The 27434-nt window shown below is 46.4% G+C and overlaps 1 protein-coding gene across 4 annotated transcripts; it reads right to left on the bottom strand.

Moving 5' to 3' along the window:
• Positions 1-743: 743 nt before the first annotated feature.
• On the bottom strand, positions 744-26587 carry pde8b (phosphodiesterase 8B). 4 transcript variants are annotated; one of them, XM_076163985.1, is made up of 22 exons: positions 26288-26587; positions 18947-19003; positions 14975-15165; positions 13036-13095; positions 12508-12565; positions 12295-12383; positions 12088-12166; positions 11831-11971; positions 11633-11721; positions 11485-11540; positions 9482-9562; positions 9183-9254; positions 8586-8662; positions 7506-7670; positions 7057-7102; positions 6309-6438; positions 6003-6201; positions 5215-5432; positions 4914-5052; positions 4656-4823; positions 4394-4523; positions 744-3201 (listed from the first exon to the last, which is right to left on the bottom strand). In XM_076163985.1, exons 1-22 carry the CDS (start codon positions 26585-26587, stop codon positions 3068-3070), a joined length of 2679 nt encoding a protein of 892 aa, XP_076020100.1. In that variant the 3' UTR covers positions 744-3067. The 4 variants fall into 4 exon arrangements, with proteins under 4 accessions (XP_076020100.1, XP_076020102.1, XP_076020103.1 ...); XM_076163987.1 differs by lacking the exons at positions 9482-9562; positions 11485-11540; positions 11831-11971 and adding an exon at positions 25810-25812 and having other exon boundaries at positions 4656-4796; positions 4890-5052; positions 11624-11633; positions 12034-12166; XM_076163988.1 differs by lacking the exons at positions 9482-9562; positions 11485-11540; positions 11831-11971 and adding an exon at positions 25810-25812 and having other exon boundaries at positions 4656-4800; positions 4906-5052; positions 11624-11633; positions 12034-12166.
• Between the last annotated feature and the right edge of the window lie 847 nt (positions 26588-27434).

Raw genomic sequence — 27434 nt, 5'->3', positions numbered from 1 at the left:
GACGAGGGCAAAATACACAACCTTTTAAATAAACAGTTTAAACTTTAATGCAAGAGCTGTTGTAACTGCAATGTATGAGGCAATTTAAACTGTATTCATGACTGACAAGTCTCTAAAAAAAATTGTTCATACTAAATATAACTAACGGTTTTGTATAAATGATACAAAACACCGCAGCATTGGCACGTTGTAGCCTCAGAGATGAAGGAGTTAATGGAAAATGAAGTCTTGATACAACGGTGATCTGGTTTAAACCGGCCTGCAGTCCTCTGATCGGATCAATATCACTTTCCAGGCGTCACTGCTTACAGAAAAGGCAGAAAATGTTATCTGAAATATTTCAATCGTCTGAATATAAATCTTCATTATCATCTAGCAAAAATATCTAAACTCTCATCAAGAACATGAAACATTCAGAGTTGGCGTCACGCGTTAAGACAACGTATAGAGCAGGAATCCTGTTTGGAGATTTTGGAATTCTTGGAACACAACAGGAAAAGCAAACAGGAAGTGATTTGGTGAGCGGATTAGGGATTTGACAGAATTACACAGAGACAAGATTAAGGCTTTAATTAAGACCTTGTTGGTTTTAACAAGACTACATCATAGATATGTTGTAATCACTTCCGTCTCAAAACTAGAAAGTGAGTTGGAAATAGAAATCTACTGAATTTGATCTGATCAGATCACAAAAACCTCATGGATGTGCAACACAATACTGCAGAACTATGAGCACCGTCTGAGCACAGAGCCAACATTCCTCTGTCCTGATCTAATGTAAAGATTCAACATTTATGGCTTTGTACCATCAGGAGGAGAGAATACTTCTGTTTGGAAAGATAAGGTAACAAGGCATCTGTAAAGCCTTTGGTTAATACTGTAGTTTTAGCTTTCCTGGGTTAACACTTGCACACACACCCCGCATATGCTCACCATTGAGTCCTGATCATGTAATCCTAAAATACTTGAATTACACATTACCAGCCACTGTCAAGTTTTGATTGAGCATTAAATTAAGTTATTTGGTAGTTTTCTACACGCTGCCATCACAAAATAACATTTCACCCTCATGTAAAGAAACTAAGTAAAGGAATGAACTAACTAGTGAGGAAAACTTATTGAATTCAGTTTATAAGTCGTGATGCTGAATGTTTCAGTCACAGCGACTGTAGGATAGTTAGTAAAAACAGAAAGGTGTTAATTAATCTCTAAAAAATTGATTTTTATTGTGCATCCCAGATAATAAATCACACTGATGGGTTCAAATTATAACCAAAAATTAAACAGAAACTGAACAGTTCAATCAATAAAGCACATAAGTCATTCATTTCAGCAGAGCCCTTCTTTAGCCACAAGAGGGCGCACAAATCTCATGTGGCTCAAGGTTTTTACCCACCGCACTTTAAATATGAAAATCATGTGCAGCTCAATTCCCACCTCCCCCCCTCCCCACAAAAAACAAACGCAAGTGATTTTTAGACAGTGAAACAACGCAGAACTCCCGTGAAAGTGGTGTAACAAAAACCAGGTGAGAGCAGGAGCTGATTAGTGTTAGGAACTCGTGTTTTTTTTTTTTTTTTTAAGCCGGATCTCCTACAAGGTTCTGCCCCCTCGCCCGCCCCCGCCCCCTCGCACATCTGTCGGGCTGCTGTGAGCGAGGTCCACTTTCATCCAGACCACACAGCCACATTCTGCTCCGGCAGCAGCGAGTACGAGGGGAGGGTGGGGGCTGAGGGCTCCTGGAGCAAAACCCCAGGAGGAGATTGAGCCACCTTACAGCCCATTGTGATCACTATTCAAATACAAAAATCATTAAACTAAAACATGATCCAGTGCAGCAGACGATTCCGATCCTTCATATCTGGGCCTTGGTGTCTACAGCTCGTGTCCGTTCCAACAGTTAATAGTTTTGCGTTGCGGTCTAACGAAAGCTATAAACCCTGTCGGCAAGAACTACAAAAGTCGAGTAATGTGATGGTTCCATTTGTTAGGATGACTCAAAAAGTTCCAACTTGGATGAAACTGGCTGGAATTGTAAGACAATGGCGCCGGGGAGGAACCCAATTAAATGTTGGTACAGATCCTCTCTAGTCCAGGCAGCCGTGTTTGTCCCACGGTAATGCCGAGTCAGCCTGCAAACTGTTTTGACTGAGTTATTTTGTACTCGTTTCTTTCTCTTAAAGGCCGAGATGATGAGAGGATTTAGTCCGGGCTTGCTGGGTCTTGGTGGTGGTATGTGCTCTAACAAGTGTAACCTTACTCGTCTTATCTGTGCTTCATTGTCTTCATTGGGTGATCACTCTGTGCACAAAGAGCCACGATGGAGAGACTTTCCCAGCCTCCAGAGTATTTGTTGGGATGTTTTATGGATATTCCACAAGCTATTATCTAGCAAACAGCCCTTCTTCAATATGGCCTCTGAATAACAGGGCTGTACTGACAGAGGGGCTGTGTTCTGGCTGGTTTTCCCCCTCTTCTGAAGTGACTGAGGGAATGGGCAAACTGTTGAAGGAATGGGGCCAAGCGGGAACTTTGACTGAATTTGGTCCTAAACAGCTCAGAATAAATGAACGCTGCCTCGAGCCGAATCGAAGAGCTTCACCCTGATGAGCGTGATCAGTTCTCTCTCTCTCTCGTTTCCATCAGAGTTCCTTTGGTCGCCCTCTTGATGGATTTTATAGCAAAATACAAAAAAACGGATGCGTGAACAAAAGAAAAAGCAGAGTATGAACCTGTCAAAAGAAAGAAAATGAGCTCAAAACTGAAATGTCTTGATTCCCTAAAGTGCAGTTTTCTGGTGTGTTATGTTACAGATTGTCAGGTGAGCCAGGAGGGGTCACACAGTTTCGTCGAGGCGCTGTTAAGAATACTTAGATCGGGCCGTAGAGGGGCGATAGAGAGTCAACAAGGCTCTCAAATGACAATCATCTTTCCGTTCGTTGCTAGCGAGGTCGCCTCCAGGCAGAAGCTCAGGGGGAGGGGGGATGGGGGGGGGAAGAGGCCGCGGTCACTGTCCTTTTCCCTGCTACTGGTGTGATGGATGAGGGGAGGCGAGGACGGAGTTTGGTCAAGGGGTGGAGGGAGCGGGAGAGGCGGAGGGCGAGGTCGGACGCAGGCTCTTGCACTTCATCTCGTCCAAGCCCTTCCAGTACTTGTAGTTCTCGGACAGGTGCTCCATGAGTCCAGGCAGGCTGGCAAAGGCTGCGACCAGAGACGGGAGGGGGTTAATGATGCAGCAGGCGCGCACACACACACACGCACACACACAGCTGAATATAACGTTCCTCAAGACAAGGACAAGGGCAGCAAAAACACCTGCAGGGAAATGTCAAGTGACTGGGGACACACACACGCACGCTTTCACTCAACATCCCATTATACCCAACACGCTATAAAACCTGTGTGTGTTTGTGTGTGTGTGTCATGTACAGTGGCTTATGTTATGGTACACTCCCACATGAAAGGACAGCTGGGATAAAGGTCTCTCCCTCTCTCGCACAAACACGCACTTAAGAGTTTATGCTCTGCAGTGTGTGTATGCGTGCGGCCTCTGAGCACTGCGGCTCACTCCACCCGCGTTGTTTACTTCCTCATTTCCGGCGCGCCAGTGCGACCGCGTGCTTCATATCTGCATGGGCCCGACCCAGGAGTGACCCCGGAGTGCGACACTGGTGGCTTAAAAGCAGTTGTGTGTGTGTGTGTGTCTCTGTTAATGCACAAGTACTTTCTGCTCAGCTGCTCGGTCCCCTCAACCCCCCATCCTTATGTTTTCCCAACTTCCCCTCCCGGATGCCCGAGCACCCCCCCTCCTCCTCATCCCCCCCCCCCCCGTCCCACTGGCATTTGGAATCTTTCCGTGACATCAGAGCTCTTCTGACAGTAAACAAGTTTCCTCTTGGGGGGAGACTGAACTCAGTGGGAATGATAGGGAGCTGGAGGGACCCAAACCCGTCCTGACCCCACCTCTGCTTTCCCCATAATCAACTCTGCTATATGGATGAAGAACGAGGAACTCAAAGATGGAGGTAGTGGACGATCTGGTACTGACCGACATCGTGATCTGTGTTCTTTGTACAGGAAGCCCAAGAAGAAAGCCTTCTGTTGAATCTATCCACCATCTGGGATAAGAAGTCCTTAATCAAATGAGGCTAGAAGTGCTTACTTATAATCGTATCACCCCTTATAAGCCCCTCCCCCCCTTCATTTAAGTGCGAGGCATGATTCAGTACTTCAGCACTCAATTAAGCATCAGTTTCCAAAGTGTTGAGCTCATTTGAAGCCAATAAAAGGCCGAGCACAGCGTCAGTGAGGCGAGCGAGCCGGGGAACCCGTGTGGAGTTTATTCCAACAAGCGCGCGCACACACAAACACACACGCTTTTAACGTTTCTTACCATCCCAGGCGTCAAACATGTCATTGATGAAATAGTCGATGAAGGAGATTTGAGATTTTGGCACGCTGCAGGTGTTCCTGTCAAACACAGGCATCACCACGGGAAGCCCCTTCCTCTTCTCCTCATCCGTCTGCAACACACACACACACACACAGAGAGTTAATCATATGGAAAGAAATCAACATTCCTTTGTCCCATTCTGTCCTTGTGTTGAAGCTGCATCAGACCGTCACAGTTAATTGCATCGGCGGCGTCCTCTCACTTGTGCAAAGTACTCCTCAGAGATCCTGCCTGCCCACTCGATGCACAGCTCCAGGGGCCGGCAGGGGTTTGCCACATCTGCGCACTTGATCAGCATTCTCTTGATCAGCAGGCGGTTCTCTGGAGAGTTCTTGATGTTAGCCTGACTGTCGCTGTCACTGCTGATGCTCTGTAGCAACACAAACAAAGTCCATGTTATAACTTCATCACGTTACTGCTTTGACAAAGTATCAACAGCTACACACACACACACACTTACGTTTGAGCCCGTCTCTTCTATGGCGGCCATCGGCTTGTTGATGCTGTTGACGAACTTGTTGACGTGCTCAAAGTGTCTGGTCATCTCTGTGGCCAGCACCATGTCGATGATGGCCTGGCGCAGCGTGCGGAACTGAGTCCTGTCAGCAAAGAGCAACAGTCAGTCCAGTGTCGTGTGTACAAGCTACAAGCTACACTCCCAATGTGCTTTGTCCAATTCTGGCTTTCTAATGAAGTTACACCGTCTTCTCAATCAAAACACTCTGAACCCAGATGCATCCGTACACCGTTTCCTCCCTGACCTGTCGATGTTGTTGAAGATGTTGCTCTTGATGTCCTTGACGGTGAGCTGGAAGGCGAGGGCGGCGTGGTGGCTCTCCAGCACGGCCGTGTCGTTGTAGAGGATGGCCAGCTCGCTTCCGGCGTTGCACAGGAAGGAGTTGGTCCGGCCCGGGTGGTCCACGTCGTGCACCGTCGCTGCTATCAGAGCCGCCACCTCGTCCAGCTGGTCCAGGCTGCCCTGAGGACGACAGCACAGGTAGAGGACAGCTTCAATACTGGACTCTAACCACAGCCTGGGACATGTGAAGACATTATACAGAGACATACAGCTCCATACGTTAAACCATCCATCCACTTTCCAAAGCCAATAGTTCTACTCTGGCATCAGGCCAACCAAAGTATTACAGATGTTCCTCTCCCTAGCCAATTCCTCTCTCTCTTCCCGGGGATCCCAAGACATTCCCCAGTCCAGATGGGATGTCCGATCCCTCCGGCGTATTCAGGGTCTATTCCTGTGTGTCCTCCCAGTTGGACGTGCCTGGACCGTCTCCCCAGGGAAACAGCCAAGAGGCGTTCTGATTAGACCAACCAAACCAACCCAGCGGGCTACTTTCAATGAGACGGAGCCAAGGTCTGAACACTCAAACTCATTATGTCTAACCTGTTTTGAGGATAGATTCAGATCATATCCGACTAATTCTAAGTTGGGGTTGAATTTCAGCCCTACTCAAATGGGGTTTCAGCGTCATTGTGACATTTGTGAGTGAGGCGACGCGTGTGCCGCCTTCCTGAATGCGCGCCGTCTGACCTTGACTCGCTCTTTACGTAGGAAGTAGGCGGTGGCGTGCAGCACGTCGGCAGCGTGCGTGGAGTTGTGGTAGGCGTTGGTGGCGTGGTAACTGCCCTCGATGAGCTGCAGCCAGGAGCGCAGCGTGGCCTCAGAGCAGTTCAGGAACTCACACACGCCGAAGCTGGTGAAGATCTTGAGCCCGAGGTACGTCAGCGGCCTGCAGGGAGGGGAAAATACTCTTACTACTCATTCTGCTTTCTTATCCCGTCTTCTTGCATCTCATTTATCACTCGGTTCCCATCACTGCAGCTGTGTAATTCTAACCTCTTGTGTGTTGCCGCCTCCAGCTCCAGGATGTTGAAGTCCCAGCATTCCTCATCATTCAGCATCTCCGCAATGGGTGTTGGGACATCACTCAGCGTAACTGGGATGGGCAGATGACTCTGGCTCGTATCTAACACACACACACACACACACACACACACACACAGATTTCATTCAACTGAAATGTACTGTCAGACTGGAACAGAGCTTCAATTTTGTGCGACATCAATAAATACTGTTGCAACGTTTTGCTTGTATGTTGATGAATGAGTGCGGCTGCTATCTGGCTCTTTGACAGCCGTGGTAAGAGGATGATGATGACCATTTGATTAATTGCGTGATAGCGGCCGTCTCTTCACAGTAAGAGATGGTTGTTTCTCAGAACAGGAAACACACCAGACAGAAGCCCGGGTGACTAATAGTTCTCATCCAGTTACACAACAAAACTCCCGGAATCCAACAAGAGCTTCCAGTGAAGAAGGGTGCGTGGACGTTACGTTGTATAATCGCCATCATTCACACACACTTTTAAATGGCTGCAGGTTCTTCTTAGTCATATTTTAGCAAGAGTGTGAACCTGAATCAGATTTATAATCATTTTATGTAGTATTTCTCTCAGCCTGTTGATAACACATTCAACATAACATACCTCCACCAAGAGGAGAATACTCAGAATAGTCATTTGTACTATAGTAATGAAATCAATACTCGGGTGATTCAACATGATTGCTGGTTCTTTAAAACGTACTTTTGCAGAAGACGCTTTCATTCCCAGATTGTCTCCGCAGACCATCCTGAAGAAAGGAAACAGTTCATGTTTAGGAGAACGTCACATCAAGTATCAAGTCTAATGTAAAAAGAATCTGCGAGTGGTTAAACGAGCCCGAGTGACATCCAAACAATTGGGCAAAGGTTACATTTTTGGTGGATGTTTCTTGCACTCAGCTGGTGGCTTTAAATCTTAGAATTCACCGCCGTCAGACTCGCACTCATAGTTGGACGTATCCAACGATTAAAACAAAAGGAGATGTGTATTTGTACAGAGCCAGAGTCTGAGCTTGTTTTTGGAAGCCAAACATCCCTGGTTCAACAAGAATGCATGTTCAATGTCCTAAGCATGGAGGTTATTTTTTTTTTTTTGCAAGATGATTAGGAAAAGCTCTTCCATCATCTCTGTCCAGTACCAACGACGCTTACACTCATGAGCCCCCCAACGAGGTCGCTGGTGTGGGGGTCGTCGTCTTTAGAGGCCAGCTGAGGGGAGTAGAGCTCGGCCGTCCTCAAGATTTCCAGGACCCGGTCCAGGGCCTCTACCACTGTGACTGGACTGGACTCCTGGGCCGTATTGATGATGTTGATTACCTGGAAAACGGAAAGGGTTTATCCTCTTCTTCTCACTGTGTCTGTGTCTGTGTGTGTGTGTGTGTGTTTTGCAGGACAGCGCTCCTTTCTTTGTGTTCCATTAATGTGTCAGGGAGTTGCACATGTTACTCCATAGAAGTCTCGTCTAGGGCAAAACGGCTAAATAAAGCCATCGGTCCTGATCCAGTTCACAGCTCGCCCTGGGTTAGTTATTGGGCTGTAGCATCTTTCCCTCCGTCCTCCACGTCACGCCACAAAGAGCCGAGTCCGACAAAGCGACCGTAGCAGATGAACCTTGCATGGAACGCCGCCGACGTCGACTGTGAATAATGGCGTTGGCCATGTTCTCTCATGTTCATTTAAACCGTGGAACATGAAACTCCATGACGTCAACAACGCTCAGAAACAAAGCAGAGCAACACAAGGAATATTCCGCTTCGTTGCAGAGCGGTTACGGTCATGTTTGAGGAATTCACTTTCATCTTCTTGGAATTTGTCCTCGCTGGGAAAAGCGCATTATTCAAATTAAAACGGTCCACTTTGTAACGGTCGACACGGGCCGCATCTACGTCGTTCTAAGAATTCCACAGAGACGGTGTGACAGCCTGACTCCACACCCCCATCAGATGTGCTGAACGATATTTGTAAGAGACTCAAAACAGCCACAGGATAAGGCCCATCGGTCCTCTGGTGATTTCAACGGAACGATATTAAATCAGATTGTTTGCTCGTTGTGCAGTGGCACTGAACCAGAACTTTGTTATCCTGCTGAATCTGCATCATCTTAGCTACAGTGCCGATAGCGGCACGTTTCTGGACTTCTTTATGAGTTTACAGCTGTGGAAATGTCTGCCCTTTGACCCGTCAGGGTGTGTATTCACCCCCCGCCCAGTTTGGAATAATAGCTGCACAAACCTTGGTGATGGGAGCTTCTATAGTCATGGAGTGAATCCTGGCGACGGAGGAATACCTTCGATTCTGCATGCTGGGGGCTGTAGTTAAACAAGAGCACAGTTTCATGGATTAGGTTGGAGATAGACGTTGATGCAATCTATCAATTACCTTGAAATAATTCATAATGTAACCAAAACAAGAGAATTTGGAATTTTGGAGATCCTGTTCAAACCTATACGTATGTGAGTGAAAGGTAAGAAACGTAAAAGGAGGAAATGTAAACGTAGAGGAGAGACGAGCACAGTGGGGTTATGAGTGACAGGTTGAAGAGTTATCCAACGAGAGGAGAGAGAAAGCCGTTTGATTGGAGGAGAGAAGCCGGCAGAACTCGACTCGGATGCCTGAAATAGCAGCAGCTGCGTCACCCTGAGATGAGGAGGGCGCCATGAGACATCATCAGCCCTCAGCTCTCTACAGTTCAAGCAGCGAGCTTATGCCGCCCAACTCCTCTGCAATCACCCCCCCCCCCGCATTCAGCCGCTCAGTTCTGGTCCTTATCTCAGATTGTGGCACAAACGAGAGTCGCATTCACTCATGGATGACGTGTGAAGGTTTTACCGTCGCTGCCACGTGAGCTGGTCGACTTGGCATCGGCCGAATCTTTCCTCCTGTCCCGGTGGCGTGAAGAATCTGTCGGAGTCACAGGGACGGATGTTATGACACAACACACACACACACACACACACACACACACAGCATAGACACACACAAAGCTGAGGACAAATTTGAACTTTGAGAAATTGGTTTCTTTCACTTAAAGAGTCCAGAAATACTCAATGTTTTGAAAATGAGTCATCAGCGTCTCAAGGGTCCTTCACTATGGTGACGTTTGCTACTGGACACCATTAAAGACACACTGCACCTAATCACTGTCGTCTTCATCTCACCTGACTGACAATGTTCTCCGTTGCATCCTTCCTCCTTGTTGCACTTGTGGAAGGGAGGGAGACAGACAGACAGACAGACAGACAGGCAGACAGAGCAGAAGCAAGTTGTTAATACAGCTACACAATTTTACCAAATCATATCAGGATTATTATTATTATTATTATTCTGAAAGACATCTCAGTTTAGATTATTACAACAGCTGATCAGCTGATGGGACTGCATCTCCAGATCAGTGTCATACAGCGACTGATGAAACGTAGCCTTACAACGATACATGCAGGTTGCAATCTAATCAGGGTTCTTAACGTTTGAAAGATATATTTTGCCTCATTTAGAGAATAAAAGTCCAAAGGATTGAGTGATGTACTTGAATTAATGTTTGTTATTCCCCTTAAAGTTCTCTGGCAGCAGCTTGCATCATGGGGCGCATGTATGGAAGTGTACATGCACGCAAATGAGCTCATTAATTCGTCTTCTAAATGCTTGTCAATTCCTTTTTTGAATCAAGTCGACTGGTTGTGACTCAATTGCTCATTTTCTCTCTGCAGCTCCCCCTGTGAGCTCTCAGGTCTCCAGTGTGTCCAAAATTGAGTAAATAGGATTAAGACAGTATAAACACTTCTAATGACATACAAGGTTGCCAGATTGAGCTGGCTGCTTCCTAATGGTCTTCTTGGGCTGCAAAGCACAAACAGAGATCTAAAAAAAAAACAACCAACATCTTTGAATTAACTGGAATAAAGCTGGGAAATAGTTGAGATTATGACGGCCCTTAACTGGGAGGGAAAGACAAACACTGACCCTAAACCTGCTACAAGTCTGGAGTGCTTAAACAAATACGGCTAACTAAACACAATGAAATGGAAACCGGGGTCTACAGCCAAAGGTCTGGGTGGGAAAAGAAAGGGAATCAAGTGTGCAGAGGAGAGAGAGAGAGTGCCTAAGCAAAGATATCAGATCAGTGTTATCCTAAGAGGACCTCCATCACTCTACAGCCAGCTAGATTTGATCAATTCCTGTCCATCGTATGAGTGAAGAGAGGAATTCCCTTGAAAATGACACCGTGCAGGTTCACACAGCACAATTCCTCTTGTCCCTTGCTCCCACGATTTCGGGAATGCGATCGGTTGCTTCCACGTTTGAGGATTCTAATCCCGACAAATGGGAATGAATGCCATTTGGCTTTGGCAGGCAGGTGCCAGCGGCCGATTCGCCTTGTGTACACACCATGAAAGCGAGCAGTGAGCTGCAGCTCGTCTCTGCACAGCTTTGCCTGCGGTATAAATAGACCTGGCGCCTGGCTGCTAGGCCCTCGCAGGCGTTAGCAGGGGATCCTGGTGCTTAGTCGTAGATTAGCATAGTATGACGTTATTGGCCTGAAATCCAGCTGAGGGAAGCGACGCACCTGTTTCAGAGTAGCAACGCTCCACAACAGAGCTGTAAGCCACTGAGGGTACAGGACCTGCCTTTCGCACAAGCCCAACAGAGACCCACAATCACGTTTTAACACAATTCTAGCCTTCCATCTGCATAAACACAACACCCCTGACCCCCCCGATGTGCGTCTAAGTCCAGTTTGGACGTAAATCCTTCATCCCCCTTCAGGCTTGATTGGGCCAAGCTGCACTGCTACATTAACGACTGATGACGGATAGACGTTTGTTTGAGCTCCACGGGAGAAAAAGTGAACACACTGATCCTGAGCCGTGGGTTTAAAGGCATATTTGTACCTCACATGTATCCCAGAGCTTTCCCCTTCCCAAAACAGCTGCTTGATGGCTTCCAAGGTAATTCCAGCCAGTATAAACGGTTTTGATTTGAGCCCATACACAAGTGTTCAAGACAATGTGTTCAAAAGATCAGGCTATGAAATGACCGCTAATGTAGGTTTTTTGGCCCAAAACAAAAAAGCGTATACTGTAATTGCACAAAAACACAACGTAACTAAAGAGGTAAAATCATCATCGACTCACCTGCTTGCTGTTTTCACTGTGAGGTCTCTTGATGGCTACAAAATGTCGAATCTTCCTGTGGAGAGCAACAGGAGAATCAGGCATCAGTCAGGCATTCCCACTTTGTGACGCGGCCGAGCAGTTTGAGTTGTTCAACACGTGGCTCACCCTCCTTGGCCGAAGACGGGCGTTATCTTCACGTGTTGCTGTATGCTGTCGCCCGACTTCTTCCTGGCGTAGTAGATTCCCTGCCATTCCTTCAGCCAGACACAACGGTCAGATGTGTGTGTGTGTGTGTGTGTGTGTGTGTGTGTCTGTGGCGTCATTGCCTGTTACTTGATGGAAGGATGGACGGACGGTGCTTACCTTTCCTTTTTTGATGCACGTGTTGATGGTGTCCAGCAGGTCGGCTCGGTTCTTGTCGCTCTTGGGGAGTTCCGTGAGCTCCTTCCCGATCAGCTCTCCCTTCTGGTAGCCCATCATCCGCTCAAATGCTGGATTCACATACTGGGAGACATGTCGAGTTAAAAGGGTTTGTTTTTCAGAACTTGTTTAAGTCCGAAAAGCACTTTACAACTTTCCATACTATAACGATGGTCTGTATACGTGCATAGCCTCCCCACCTGTATTATGTGATCCTCACTGGTGATCTCCACAGCCTCTTGACAGTGGTCCAAAGCAGTGAAGACAGAGTTACAAGCCCTGTGGATTAACACCAACGCAATTCAATTCTGAAGTACAGCATTGGGTCCTTCAGTAGGGACGTCAGCGTTCCTGTGCCTACATGTGACTGCAGGTTAAGCGTGCCGTTGATGAGTTTCCATCCTTACCTGAGTTTGAACTGGCAGCGCACTTCTCCGCGTTCGATCTGGAGGAGCTCATTGTAGCAGGCCGACACGCGGCTGTTCTCCACAAACCTCTGGGTGAGTTTGAAGGAGAGGGGAACTGGATGAGGATTTATTTGTTTTTCGACAACCAAAGAACAACAACAAATGCCCCATCTACATCTGAGATGAAGGGAGAGTTTGGTCGGCATTACATACTCTGCTGTATCCAGCACTAAGGAGAGGGAGAACGGATGGCTCCTCCTGATCAGGGGCTCTGTACAAACGGGAAACATTGGACAATATAATTCCAAAATTAATTTATAGCATCATTCATAAACGTACAGCACCTATGCATAAAACTATTTGGGCTCATGTATGTAGTATCAGTTTTCTTCATGTTAGTTCCATTATGAGTTTCTTTTTCCATTCTCAACTTCTTTCTTTTGCCCCTCAGCTAATCTGAAAGCTTGAAAATCTCAGAAACTTAACTTTGTTCACATTTTATAGCAAATATCATCTTTGTATTTAAGTAAAGATAGGGATTTACTTGCATTTTCCCACTGGTTTATTCTAGTGATGGGCAAACAAGTTCAGAACTAGAAGCTTCATTTGTCTACTGCTTTACTCATCTTTCACCTGTGCCCATCATGGATTAGTATTGATGTCCAAAATAAAGCCTCCAATAATCCAATGATAGAAATTCAGTGCTCTTTGCCAAACGAGTTCCTCAGAAATCAAACTTACTCTTGTGGCACAACGGCTAGGATTACTGTGTTCTCAGAGGGCTTTGTGGCGCGAATCGACCTGGAAGGGAAACAAAGCCAGAATTAGCAGCGTTTCTACTTTCTGACCCCACGTTAAGTGTCTGAGAAGCAGGTATGGGATAAACATGTGGGTAGATTGGAGATGATGTCATTGGCACAGAAGAAAGCAGAACATTTCTCTGCTTTACACGGAGCTGCCATACGCAGCATCTGCTTCAGAGGGGGGCCACAAAGCCACACAGCGCTGGCAGGACTTCAGGGCTGAGGAGGAGGAGGAGGGGGGGATGAAGGGACAAACATAAGGAAAAGATGGCAGAGATCCTCACGGGGGACGAGGACGGGAGGGGAGAGTAGACAGGGAGATATAGTGACGAGAGATTGAAGGAGATGGCCAAACTGTTGTGGCGACGGCTGGAGTGGAGAGATAAATGGATCCGTTCCTTTACTTAAGGAAATAATGAAGCACTTACGGTATAATAAATCACTTTACAAAATACATGGTGGCGGTTTGGATCCACAACTGCAGCACAAAAAAGACAAATAAATTCAGAAATCCTAATGGACTTGAATGCAAACACAGCACCAGCTTCTGAATGTCACAACTCCACATTAAGACGACATCCTGGTTCATGTCCATCTATGGAACTGAATGACTTTGCCAACTTGAAATAAAGAAAAAAGTAAATTTTAACATTCACTCTCCTGACATCACAGCCTTAGGATCCATGTTAAACCAGAGCGTATGAAAATCAGTAGATGGGAAGGCCGAGACCGTCTTCGTCACTTGAGCAAGTGTACGCACTTTAGACATGCGACGGGTCATTTACACACATTCAGACGTAATGTGTTAACAGGAGACAATGAGTGGGATTGTTCCGTGGTCAAAGAATTCTGGAAATTTACTTTCTTGTTAAAAAGAAAGTGGGAGAGAGGGAGCATAACCTTAAAGCCTCTAGCTTGTTGAGACGGTTAATTTTGAGTGTTTGTTTGAAAGCTGAATGTTCTTACAGGAACCAAAAACCGTACATTATCCCAGTATCAACCTCAAAAAGTGAAACGCAGTAATGGCCCTCAGGTTAGACATGATGCAGTACTTCTCGTGGGCACCAGATGGAACCAACAAGCGCAATCCTATCAGCTCTCTGCCACCATGCCCCAATGTACTTACAGCTGCTTTTACACACCGAGCACACATTGTAAATAAAATATTGACTACTTTTGATTGAAGAGAAGGATTACGTGGTGATTCGTTATGGAACATTGTCTGCCTTCTTGGGCTCATGAAACACACTCAGTCATTCTATAAAGTCATAAACGCATGGTGGTCAGGCTGACGACATGAAACGCTGACAATAATGAAACCGCTCACATCTGTGAGGAGAAACTGGCTGTACTTTTACCAAGAACATAAACAAGCAACGTGTCACACACTGCAAGTAATGTTTCTCGGTAGAGTATGTAAGAGGAGAGATGACATGCGTGTTACTAAATACACGTGGCCAGAACTTCAAACAAGACGGAAATGAGGTAAATAGGTCGTGTGGAGTTGCTGCTAGCGCATGGACACAGCAGTAATGCAGTGAGCAGAGCCAGAAAGGTGGCTCTGGCTGCAACCGTTCCTGGCAAAGCTTTGCAGATGTTCACATCCATGCATGAAATCAATGAGCTCCTCCGGCTCAGGAAGTGTGCAACAAGCGAGCATGTGCTTTGGTCGGGCTAATAATAAACAAAGTGACTTTTGAAGCAGCACATCACACGGTCGGGGCCGACTTAATGCCAACAGAGCTGAGAGACCACTGCTGCAAGGGCCACATCCTTCTAAAATGTCACAAAGACAAAGTCTGTATTATTGGCCATTACCACAAAATGCTGTGGCTTCTTTCTGTAGAGGAAATCCTGTAAACGCAATAAAGGCTCACCTGCAGACTGCCTCGGGCTCAAAGAAGCGCGAGTGACGGCCATCAATGACCACAATCTCGTGTTGTTTGTCCAGGTAACACTCAACGGCAGACTCTGGTGTCGGCGCGATGTTGCACCTAAAGCCGGCACGGTCGCAGGCCCACCAGAAGGCGTCGCTTTGACTGTCCTCCTTGGCAAACACGAGCAAGACCTGAGGGGGCAGAAGGGACACCTGGGTGACAATGCAGCTACTATGCATTACCGTGGTAATTACATAAAAGCAGAGATTAGGTCCACACGACAGGGATGGAGATTAGCCACTACAGAGGCTGGGTGTGTCCAGAGCAGTAAAATCCAGGAGCACACACACAGCAGGGACACAACTAAAATTTAAAGCTCGGATTAAACAATGATGCATCACTTGATCAATTCCATTTCAGACCTAGAAAGCAAGTTGTGTCCAAAAACAGACAATTTAGAAAGCACTTAAGGTCAAACAAATTAATTTGCAAATTGACTTTGCGCTACAAACGTGTTAAGAGTCCAGTTAACAGGCAGGTCAGTGGTAAGAATCGTTTTCTCACAGCAGGTTCTGGTTTTGGATCTCAGCCTCTGTTTGCAGGTTCTGCCTTCTCACCCTATGACATTTGTGTATCTTTCACCCTATGCATGCTGGGATGGCTCAAAACAAAACAACCCGTCAGTGTCCAGGGACAAAATAGATTTGAAAAACGTAGGGATGAAATTTTGACTGATCTCTCCAAGCGCAAGTTGTGAACCATTCCTTTAGCGGAACGTAAACGAGACGCAAACGTTCACAAAACCAGAGCTGCGTTTCACACCAACAGAAGTGAGGCCTGCAGAGAGAGGACACATGTTTTTGATCGCACGCTGCGGTTTGACCAGGGTCACACGGGCAACCTTTGATAAAGCAGCAGAGAAATACAATACTAGAAGAGAACTGGAAACACACACGTGCGCTCTCTCTCCCTCTCACTGTCACCTGGTCTAAGGCCAGAACCAATAATACTCGCTCAGCCTCACAGCATCATCACGTCCTAAACACCCCAAAAGGACAACAAAAGGATAGAGTGACTACAGGAGAGAGAGAGAGAATGAGAGAAAAGGTAGGACTGCTAAAGTGACTCCAAATCAGAACTAGAGGAGAAGAGAAGGCGACATGTACTTATGAAGTAACTGTCAAGAGTACAGAAAGAGAGGAAACAAAGGAAAATGGGGAGAGCGAAGAAGAGCAAGGGAGAAAAGGAGGGAAGGAGAAGTGGTGAGTGCCTGTGAAAGGTCTACACTCTTTGATGCCGTGAAGGCTTGTGTAACCATGGCATCGGTTTGTGTAACCATGGTGCTCGCATGTGAAATTCCACACACACGGTACCCAGCCAACCCCGGGACGACGCCGGCCATGCAGACATCTGACCTGCCACCCAAATATGGCACCGACGACAAGCCTGGCGAGGGGGGGGGGGGGGGGCGTCATTGCTCTGAACACAACGCTGAATCTTGATGTCCACTTGGCTCAGCGTTACAACGTACACACGCTTGAATCAATTACCATAAAACTGTGAGTAAACCCATGTACACAATTACCTGGTTACAGCGTCTTTAAAGTAAACACTATTCATGTCCTCACGTCCCCCGACCAAGTATTTCTCCACAGCGACTTAGCAGCTTAAAGGAAAGTGTTCGGTTAGACTTCAGTTGGCAGGGAGCGCCAGACTCGACCGCTGCCGCGAGCTGACTCACATTTTCTGAGTTCAGAGGTTAATCCGCCATGTTTGCACACCCAGGTTAGACGCCGTCTAAAGTTGGGGGATTCCAAAACACAGAGGTGTCACAGGGATAACCAGCTGTCTTTAGACCCAGATGAAGGAGTCATGTTAACTTGTGTTGCTCAGGGGACACCATGACTGTACAGAAGTGTGCCAGCAGACTTCCGAGGGGTGGACAAGAATACGTTCATGCCACCGTTTAGCTGAACTTTGTCACGATACAACACAATACGCTTTAACAGCCATAACCCCATAGTTCAACACTAGTAGTACCATACTTGGCGCATTCATGTTTCGACAATATGTCCAATTCTTGGGTCTCTGGGCCTGGTGTGGACATTGCGCGGACGCCTTGTTAGAAAGCTTGGCGTCACACTCACTTATGCTCCGGCTGGTCGAGGCTTAGTTGGTATACAACCTTTACTATCACATCTTACAGCCATGGTTGTTTTGTTTTTACGTGGTGAAACAAAGATTAAGTTCTCATATTCAGTCACAAACACATTGTGCCCAGACTGGCTTCATTGACGTAGACTCAGTCTGTATAGAGGCCGAAACGCATAAAGCACAGAGATATGTGGAGGGTGAAGCTCTCCAGCTGTGTGAGGCAACAGTGAATGTCAAGGAAAACTTGGTGTAAAACTCTTTTGCCTGCGGAGCATTTTATCTCCCCCTTTACATCTCTCCATTTCTTGTGGAAAGAGGGAAGACGGGAGGCAAGGGGGAAATTAGGTCATGGATCCAGTCTGGGGGCAAAAGTAGAGCGTGCAGCTTTGGGCGAGCAGTTTGAGGGTTTTATGGGGCATGTGGTTTGGTCTTAGCAGGCTCTTTAATAGAGCCCCAGGTCACTCCACCTGCCCGCGCGCTGCCAGAGATTCCTGGTGTGTTGTTATTTGGCCTGCTGAGCATAGAGGAGGAGGAGGAGGGTGAGTGGATGGAGCAGGAGACTCGGGCATGCCAGGCCTCTTATATCACTGCACTGGAATGGAAAAGTAGCTGAACTCAGAAACCTCTGGAAATTGGTCCAAACAATCCAACAGAATCAAATTAAATCAAAGCTTCTAATAATCTAGTCAGTTCACGCCAGAGGAGAGGGAGGCTTCAGAGTACCTGCTCTGCTCGTGTTGAGAGCTCCAAGAACTGGTTACATAACGGCAAATCTGACTAACACGCGCCTAATCCAATGGCTGAAACAAAGACAATCCGCTCCCTGACCCACAGCAACCCTCAGTCCAGATGAGCCCAACTGAAAAGACACAACAAGCCAACGTTCAGCATGCAGGCAGTCTGAGGTGAACATTTCTCCCTCCATACATACAACAGCCTTTCAAAGCACCATTTCAAAGGAAAAAAAGGTACCATTGCTGAATTTACATTTGGGTAAAGAGCGATACTCTCTACACACTTGGCTGCGTGTTTTCAGCTGTGAGTCAAAGAGCAGCTTTTACAGCCTCAGCCCCGCCACTTATTTGCACATTTTCACTGATTGGACCGAGTGCTTCCAAGCTCATAGAATCCATTCCTGATTATACTTTTCATTCAATCAACGCTGAAATAGGCACTGTTGATATAGCTAGTTGTTATACATGACACACAAGTAGAACGGGAGATTGACACAAGTTCATACATGTGCAGTTGTTGGACATTCCCTTGTTTCTTTCAGCCAATATGTTTACATGCACGTTAAAACTTTGATTCCACTCTGACTGGGGCCAATAAATAAGAATAGTTGAAACGTCACAAATACCAGAACTGCGCTGAAATCGGCATTTAATTATGTAAACTTTGACCCAGTAGAGAATCAGAGTATCCTGTGCATGTAAACAGTCATTGTGTACTGGACATCAGCATTTGAGTTCAATCTTGGAGAACACAAGCGTCTCTAGTTAATGATGCAGCGTGTTAAATTAGAACACTGGAGATTGAAATTGCATGGAAAATGTTCAGCTAGGGAAACTAAAGTAGCAGAGCATTATACAGCACATGTGAACTGATGATGGGAGGACCACATACTATTTGTCCAGCATGTGACTTTCAGATGTGAAAGTTGTCACATGATAAATTGATTTATAAGTGACAGGGGAATGCAAAGCTAACATTTAACAGCCATTAAGCAGTTGTCACACTCCCCCCCCCCCCCCCAAATCTGAACAATTGGGAGAATGAGATGAAGCAGCCTGACCCGTAGGTGAAAGTGCGTCTCACCTGAATTGGCTCTTGAGTCAGTCTCATAGGTCCCACACATTCTTCTGTTGATGAAACCTGCCGAAGGGACGACGACAACAGTTCAGAAATGGAACAAGAGCATATGCATGTCAAGCCACTGAGCTGCGAGTGAATCTTACCATTTTACCATTGGTGTCCAGCAGCATAGTAGCACATCGCTTTTCTTTGCACAGCCTATCACCCGTCTGTTTCACTTCACCTTTTCCTTCTTCTCACCCTCTTTCAATGTTAACAGTCCACACAGAAACAAGAACTATTTCCTTTTATATTGCAGAAGCCTGGAGTGAAACATGATAGCGCTCGATAACCAGAACTATATGCACAGTCGCTTTAAAAGGCTTTAGCGGCGTCGTAAACATGTGCACTAGGCAGCATTAGTTCCCAGAATGAGGCGGCGCCTTGCAAACCTCTTTACAAGGAATTAGCAGCCAATCACAGATTGAACTCACGGGTTTACCTGTTTAATCCCACTGCGGGAGCATCACATTCTCTCTCCCCCTGTGTGTCTGTGTGTGTGTGTGTGTGTGGGGGCGGGGGGGGTGGTGGGGGGGGGGGATGTTTTGCAACAGGGCTGGACAGCTTCTACCGGCGTCTTAGAACAGTGCGTCATTCTATTGTGAACACGCCAACTCGGTTACATGCATCATACAACTATAGCAAGCGTGCACATGTACACCAACCTCTGGCAGAACATTACAAACACTGGACCAGTGACTTACCATGGAAACCACATCATGACTGTCACGTCCAGCAGTTGAACATCTGGTTTGAGTTATTTTTCAACAGATTATGCGTACGCGAGTCATAAACACATTACATAGGTCACGTCTCTATAGCTTCAGATCAAGTTGCATACAAAGAGATTGATAGATTCAAGTGGGATTGTCACCTTCCTAACCCAGCAAACTGCTCTCTTCACAACAGCACCTGTATGACTAAAGCCATGCAGTAAGCATTGAGGAGTTGGTGACTCAGCCACCCATCATTACTGTATTATGTGTCACTGGTAAATAGGCTTAGAGGCATGTGTGCATAAACCTGCATCCAAGTCTCAGCAGGCCACAGAGGACCACTGACTCATCACGGCTACTATACATCAACATTTCAAATGAGATCAATATTTCATTTGTTAGTATTTTCCCAGCTCTACCAGAACAAAATGATATCACACTAATAGAAAGCCCTGTCCAATCACTGCCTTTTACATCTCAACCTCTTAACTGAGCGTCAAACAGGAAGTCAATAAGCAGCAAACAGGTGGAACCATTGATTATTCCATAACTCTTCAATTTAAAACTGATGCCGCATTAAAACAATGGAATTGAAACAAGGTATGGCCTGGAACCAGTTTGAAATAGAGCACACAACTGTATCCCACCGTAATACTTTACAAATACTAATTATGGAGCTTGGGTTGGACATCAAGCACAACGACGTCACAGCATATCACATCCACCAATTCTCAAACGCTCGTCTGTGTTCAGATCAAGAAAGCAGCAGGCTCACAGAAATCAGAACTAAGCATTAAAGGCGGCGGCAGGTATAACAGGTGGTTGCAGTTTGTGAGGTTAAGTACGCTGCTGGTGCAGACTGATCACTTCCTGCTGGGGGTTCAAGCACAGCCAGATGCAGAAAGTGTTACAGCCACAACTGGTGGCCCGGCAGGTCAGGGTGAGGTCACGAGGCAAGGTACGCAGCGTTGCCCTCATGCAGCTGCTGCAAGTTATTCTAGGTCACTACAGGGCAGAATAGATGAAACAGGATATGGGGTTTGTCTCCAGTGCAAACTTCATTAGACTGAGTTTGAAGTCCTCTAGACACATGGATTCCCCTTGCATTGTACAGCACATCTACATTATCTTCCACAGATTTGATACCTGAACAAGAGGGGGTTGGACTGAGTTTAAATAGCTGGAGATATCAAACGCTGTGCCTCAAGTGTCACAGCCGCCTAGAGAGCAAGAGAGATTAGAATGACCTGCTGCTTTTCAGCGTTTGGGGGGGCCCCAAGGCTACAGGTGGGGTCAGACACAGATCTAAGGTTTGTACAGTACCCCAGTGGCATAAAGAAGCACAGACTCAAAGACATGTAGACAATGGCGTTGGCTGTTGTATCAGTGGAGTAAAACCTTCCAGCGGATTGAGTTGTCTTTTATGTCATGTGCTTTGCGATGCCGACTTTAAAAGGAGAAAAAATAAAGACTTCCTAACTCACTTAAGCCCCCCCGGTAATTCATCTATCAGCGTGAACATACACAGCAGAGACAATGCAGCCAAACACTGCGTTTTCAAGCGGCGGCCTGCTGGGCATTTCACCTCTCAGTCTACAGTTGTGTATTCTTCAGCATGCAATAAACTTAACAGAGTTACTGTTTGTTTAATGTATTCCTTTGAAGGCGTTTGCAATGCCGTTACATTAGGGAGATGCTTACATTACGGCTGGAGAACAGAAAGTTGTTTGCACTCGCGCCGCGGGCCAGAGTCTAATATGTCAGGGTAATTGAGGAAGAGGACGGCGTCTCTCACGGAGAGTTGACCTTGTGTGTGGCCTCTGCTTAGAAACGCGGCAGACTGTTTAGAAAGCAGCCGTGATACAGAATGACGCGACTGTGGCCTTCAGGAGGCAGCGCTGCCAGGACATCCAAAGACTTCTCTTGTGCCCATTTCATCTGCATCTCAACCAAGTGCGGAATGATATTTGAGTCATACGTTGCCAGACACGCAACATCCAATCTGTCCGACTGTGTTCTATTCCTCAGCGCTAACAGCAGGCCTTGGTGTTTACATGAATCAGTACTTGCAACAAGGCCTCAGTCTGCTTATCACCTACAGACGGCCTTCTGCCGGAACTATGTGGACTTCCAACTCCAAGTCTTGCGTAGTTGGAATGCGTTTGCCTGTAAACAGATATAGTTACACATTCCTTATCACATGACACAACCATCGTGTACATTTAATGAGCCTTACTTCGCCTATACTTTACATAGCAACAGTCATTTGGTGTCAAGTTGATCAAAAGGCTCAGTCTGTACTTTTCTGGCCAAAACAATTGGATATATTCTTTTAGTTTAAGGCTTTGTGTTCATCTTCCATTACTCCATTTACTGCAGAAACAGCTGACAGTAGTGGCATCAACCTGCGTTCTTCTCTGGAGTCCCACTGCAATGTGAATGATCTGTGTGAGGGACGTTGCAGCATTGAAGCTCATCCTCTCCCCCCTCCAGCTGTATGGATGAGCTGCATCTATTTTCACAACAACAGTTTTGCGTGGACCGTGACCGTCCGTGTCACAGATCCATTAACAGCAAGTCGCAATTCTGACTCCGATAACGGAATGAGCAAACAGAGCTGGGAAGACTCAGATGAGGGAATTCAATCACATGAACGTGCCCTCGCTCATACGCACTGCATTTACAACCGTTACTCGTTCAATCAATCACAAGGCAACCGACATCAAACCTCAGCTCTGGAATCTACTCCTTCAAATCCAACATATTCTCACTATACTCGGCTGACTAATTGCAGATACAGGTTTAGTTCAGGTTGTTCGGGATGAGGCACAGCACCTGTATTCACTCATTGTGCACAAGGGCTACTGCAACTAGATAAGAGTAGAATCAGCAGGTTAATGTGTTTTTGCACATCAAAGCGTTGCAAAGTGTACCATTAGTATAACATCACCACGAGTGCATCTTGCAGCTACTTAAGTGTGAGATTGATGGATTGGCATTAATCCTGAGGGACTAACTGAACGGATCTCAGCGAGGATCCGGCCTGATTGTTTTAATCATTAATTCGGGTTGAAAGTGGGCGCTATTCCACGGCTGGTTAGGCTTTAGCCATCTGAAGCCCGAAAACTAATGAAATTAGTCTTTAAGCCGCATGAAAAAGCTCCACTACTAAACACGCTGGTCACTTGGGCAGATGGGTCTGAAGGGTCAAACCCAAACCCAAGAAGGGTCATGGGGTCAGGGTTGTGATTATAAAGATCAGATCAATTAGAAACATGCTGCTTGATGCTTCCAACACATGTAAAGATTGAATGTTTCATAATCAAGGAGCCTGGCTCATAATAGATCGCATCGCTTCAGATCAATCAAATTAAAGCAGGTTTAACAGTACATATCGTCGATTACAAGCAGATTTACATCTGCAAAATGGAAGCCATATCATGAGGCGTCCTTCAGGTTGGTCTTTCATTTGTCACCCAACAAGCTGCAACGCAAAAAAAAAAGAAAAAAAAAGGTGGCTCCAAGGTAGCAAATGAAAGACAAATTCAGTTAAAAATAGAAAATGACTTAAGCCTCCAAGGGGTCATCCCACTGATGATTCATCTATACAATTCCCACAACTAAAAATAGATGCACGACTGCATAATAGAAATTAGCGCGCACTTAAGGAAACAGTCACCGGCCTGAAGTCCTGTGCATTTGAACGCGTCACCGCACCGCTCCTACAACAGATCCCATGAGTTATTGTGGCTGCTCCTAAACAGCACTGGGGATAATGACTGATAATGACTTCACACTGGGCATTCATAACATTTAGCTGCATGTAGACCTATGAGATTAGACTGGGAGTGACCGGGGTCTGCGTCAGGATTCATTCAGACTCCCATCTGATTTTTTTTCTTCTTCAAACAATTATGTTTCCTTCCAGTCATCAGTTGGCATTTAGCTGTACCGTCTAATGCATCATCTGCAAACGCAGCGAGTCCTTTCTCCTTTCTAAATCATTTTGTAAGAAGTACTCTTATTGTATTATCCAAATTAAAGCACTAAAATCACAATGGAAACAGTTCCTATTGACAGTAAAAGCCCTGCAAAATTACAAAAATCCTGTAGGCAGTAAAATGTGAAGAATTGCAGATAAAAGCCCCAAAACATGACAGAGGTTTTTCCAGCCACCGGTGTCAACAAAGTTTTATCGGATTAATAAAATATTGAAAATTCCGGAATGAACCATTACAACTCATCTCTAAATCAAAATTGGAGATGCACAGCTCGTTCACCCATGATATTGATACACGACGGTGGAAAAACCTTTTATCACCACTTTTTTTTGGGGGGGGGGGGTGTCACGCTTTCAGGTCACGTGAAGAGTTAAGTCTGAATACCTGAAGGCAGAAACAAGTGTCACAACTTGCGTTAATTACATGCAAAACAACTGGTCAGATGTTATTTAAAGGACTATCTCCAAACATACCGAAGGGAACATTTCACCAGGATTTCAAAATACTGATGCGGCGCTATTGTGGTTGACCTCGAGTGTCTCGATTTCCTGAGAAAACATCAGCGTAGTCACAGGGTCACAAACACTTCAGCTTGGCCCCAGCCAGCATGGAAACAAACAATGTCTGAGACAGAGCCAGCAGTTCTCAGCCTGTGTGTGTGTGTGTGTGTGTGTGTGTGTGTGTGTGTGTGTGTGTGTGTGTGTGTGTGTGTGTGTGTGTCTCTGTCTTACAAGCCACCGACTGTGTTAAAAGGCCGTGAAGGAAAGAAATCTGTACAGGCCACCAGCAGCATCAGCAGCTCCTTCACATGTGACTGTGCATACGTCAGCTTCACTGACCAGAGGGGTAAACAGGACGACTGTGCATGTAAACGTGCACACAAACCAAGAACTCCACAGTAAAGCAGATCATCAAGCGCCTGCAGGGAAGGGCCGATTTGAATAATAAATGGCATTGATACCTTCTCAATCCTGACAAGAGGGGGATGGAGGGAGAGCAAAGGAGCAGCTGACAAACCCACACACACACACTCATCTGTTCAACCCTACAGTCATTCCATAAAATCTACTACAGTATACGGGTTAAACAATTTGAAGCCGATGCGTCGCAATACGTTTGCGTCAGAAGCACGTGTTTGGGATGATTTAAGCATTTTCATTCAGTTCCAACTTGCCTTGTGCCAATTTGATTCATTCAGTTTTTGGGCCCCTACACCTGGCTGGACTCATTCCAATACAGAATCAAAGAGCTTCCCTTTACCCACAGACAAATCCCAGGCAAACTACAACAGCGACACAACATTTTAAAACCAGATTACATACACAAGTAGTGACCTCACTATTATAAGGCTCTGTAACTGGTCCAAAATGAGTTCAGCACATAACCTTATAAGAATATGAAGCAGCCTTTACCGACTGAGTTTATCTTTCAAATTTATAGGTCCATGGCTTATGAGCTGTCAAACAATTGCTGCGTTTGTATTTAACCATATAACGTTTCCCCAGATACTGACTGATTCGTTGCAGTTCCAAGTCTAAAGTCTTGGGTTAACCCATTCTCATGGTCTGACGCTCATCTGCTACATCACTTCATGAGACGCAGCAATCCTCTGGGGATCGATCACAAAGATCTGTTCACATACTCCCTCACGAGACACCCAACGACTGGGGGGGGGAACCAATGAAAAGGGACCAATAATGTACAAAGATGAAGCGTGTCCACAAGTTTCATGTTCCAAGTTCCCAAGCACTACCGGACAGGAAGGCTGCATTTATTGTCTTCACCCTCAACTTTGATGTTTTATAAACCTCGACTGCATTTCTGGATGAAACATTTATCATCTCCCATGTCGAATTACAAAAATTCTCTTTGCCAGTTTTTAAGCTATGAAACAAAAATGCCTAATCACCACAATTACTCTGCTGTATACAATGGGAGAACTTTTCTGGGGACGTTGTCAAGCTGATCATTGGACACACAGAAGTAACCTTCTAACCTTTGTTGCTAAAGTTGTGGTATGAAACAAGCCTCACTTACAGAACTAAACTAGATACTGTAGACAAAGTGAGGATTCTGGGAGCTTCCTCCTGATGCTGCTGCAGGGCTGTACTTGCTGCTCTTTGAGAGATAAACGCTTGTATTAATAGCACAGCTATGTTACATATCAGATGCTTCAGAGACCTGATCCAACCAAGGGCCAAGTGGTCTGAATCTGCTGTCTTTTACAGCCCATAAAGTCTGTTTCACACTTAAGCACACGATACTTTATGGATTCTCTGTTTCCTTTCATTTATTGCTCCATGAATTACAGGAGGGCAACATAGGGATGCAGTGTAATCTAGAAATGAACTGCATCCCACCACAAACACCGCTGTTCCGTCTAACCACATGCAACAGCGCCGCAACAACATACAGGCTGCACGTTAATGGCAACAGCCAGTGAGGATGAGGAGGAAGAAGAAGAAGCGGTCACAGTCCTGCAGTTTGCCAAAGCACCATACATAGCAGCGGGCTGGGGCCTGCTCACGTGTGGCTCCCGCTCACGACCCGGTGATGAAGTGCCATCATCTTCCTCCACCGCGCCTCACCTTGATGCTGGTGTGGCTCGTCTGTGTCTCGGCCTCGATGCGGACGTGCCCGCCACCGCCGCTGCTGCTGCTGCTGTTTTCCTTGCGATCCCGGTAAGAGTTGTTCCGCGAGTGGCGACTCTGGTAGGCGATGACGGAGGGGATGGTCTCGGCGGCGTCGGTCTTGATGAAGAGCCCGTGTATGGTGGCCGCGGTGCCCTGAGAGATGGTGGTGGTCTGGTGAGGGGAATTGGATTCGTCGGAGTCCCGGCAGTAGATCACCCCGCTCTGAGAGACGTGGATGCTGGGAGCGCAGCCCATGCCTCAGCAGCGACGCGCCTCCCGAGTCAGAGCCCAGATAACACACACACCGACACTTGGGTACCGCCGTCATGCGCGTCCGCAGCCGCCTGCTCCGGGGCAGCGGGCTGAAATCGCGCTCTCCTCCACGCCGACCCCCACATTCACGTCAAGTGTGAATGATTGTTCCCTTCAAAGGGTGCGTGTCCGCGGATCCGCGTCCCACTCTAAAGCCGAACGGGGGGGTTCAGGTGTCATATTCGACACAGGTTCTATAATCTGATGGCGCGCATCTATGGAGGTGACCGGGACCTAATGAATGAAATCAATATATAGAACGGGCCACCTGGCTGCTCTTCATCACCTTCATATCCGGCTTTGAGTTCCACTCATCCTCTGTGCCATACTCGCTTTTCGTGGCCTGTTCAAAGTATCTGCCTGTATGAAATGTCCGAGTCGCCACTTTAGTTAATCTCCTTGCTGATCATTGGCCATGGTCCAGCTCTCTCCCTCTCCCCCCTCCCTCTTTCTCTCTCTCTCTCTCTCCCCACACATGTACAATACATCACTTCCATCTCCATCATTACCGCCACATACTCCACCGCTATAAAAACCACAATATTCAGAGTTAGACAGCTGATATTCAAGTAATGGAGGTTACGCCACTTACTGTGCAAAAAAACCCACTTCCCACTTGCTAATGTATTATTTAGATCGCTCGAGCACAAACACATTTGGCTTGTTACAACTTTGCCAAAACTGCATTCACAAAATCTATAGTGTGTGTGAACTACTAAAGGTGCCATTAACTTTGCATTATACGGTACACACTAGCAGATAAATGTCCCCCCTATACAGCTCGGGGAAC

Source organism: Genypterus blacodes, unplaced genomic scaffold (assembly GCF_046128005.1).
Source record: "Genypterus blacodes isolate CSIRO-AG114 ecotype Tasmania unplaced genomic scaffold, CSIRO-AGI_Gbla_v1 ptg000133l_1, whole genome shotgun sequence".
In the NCBI taxonomy this organism is placed as follows: Eukaryota; Metazoa; Chordata; class Actinopteri; order Ophidiiformes; family Ophidiidae; genus Genypterus; species Genypterus blacodes.
This window is presented reverse-complemented; position numbering and strand designations above follow the sequence as displayed.

Bases quoted from the DNA above. Each gene is read 5' to 3' on its own strand.
- pde8b (XM_076163985.1), bottom strand. From the start codon at position 26,587: ATGGGCTGCGCTCCCAGCATCCACGTCTCTCAGAGCGGGGTGATCTAC. The intron at 11,722-11,830 runs GTAAGCACCGTC...GTCTGGCTGAAG, and splicing joins CGTGCATCAAAAAAGGAAAG to GAATGGCAGGGAATCTACTA. The intron at 9,563-11,484 runs TGAGTCGATGAT...GTCTCCCTCCCT, and splicing joins CAGTGAAAACAGCAAGCAGG to TCCACAAGTGCAACAAGGAG.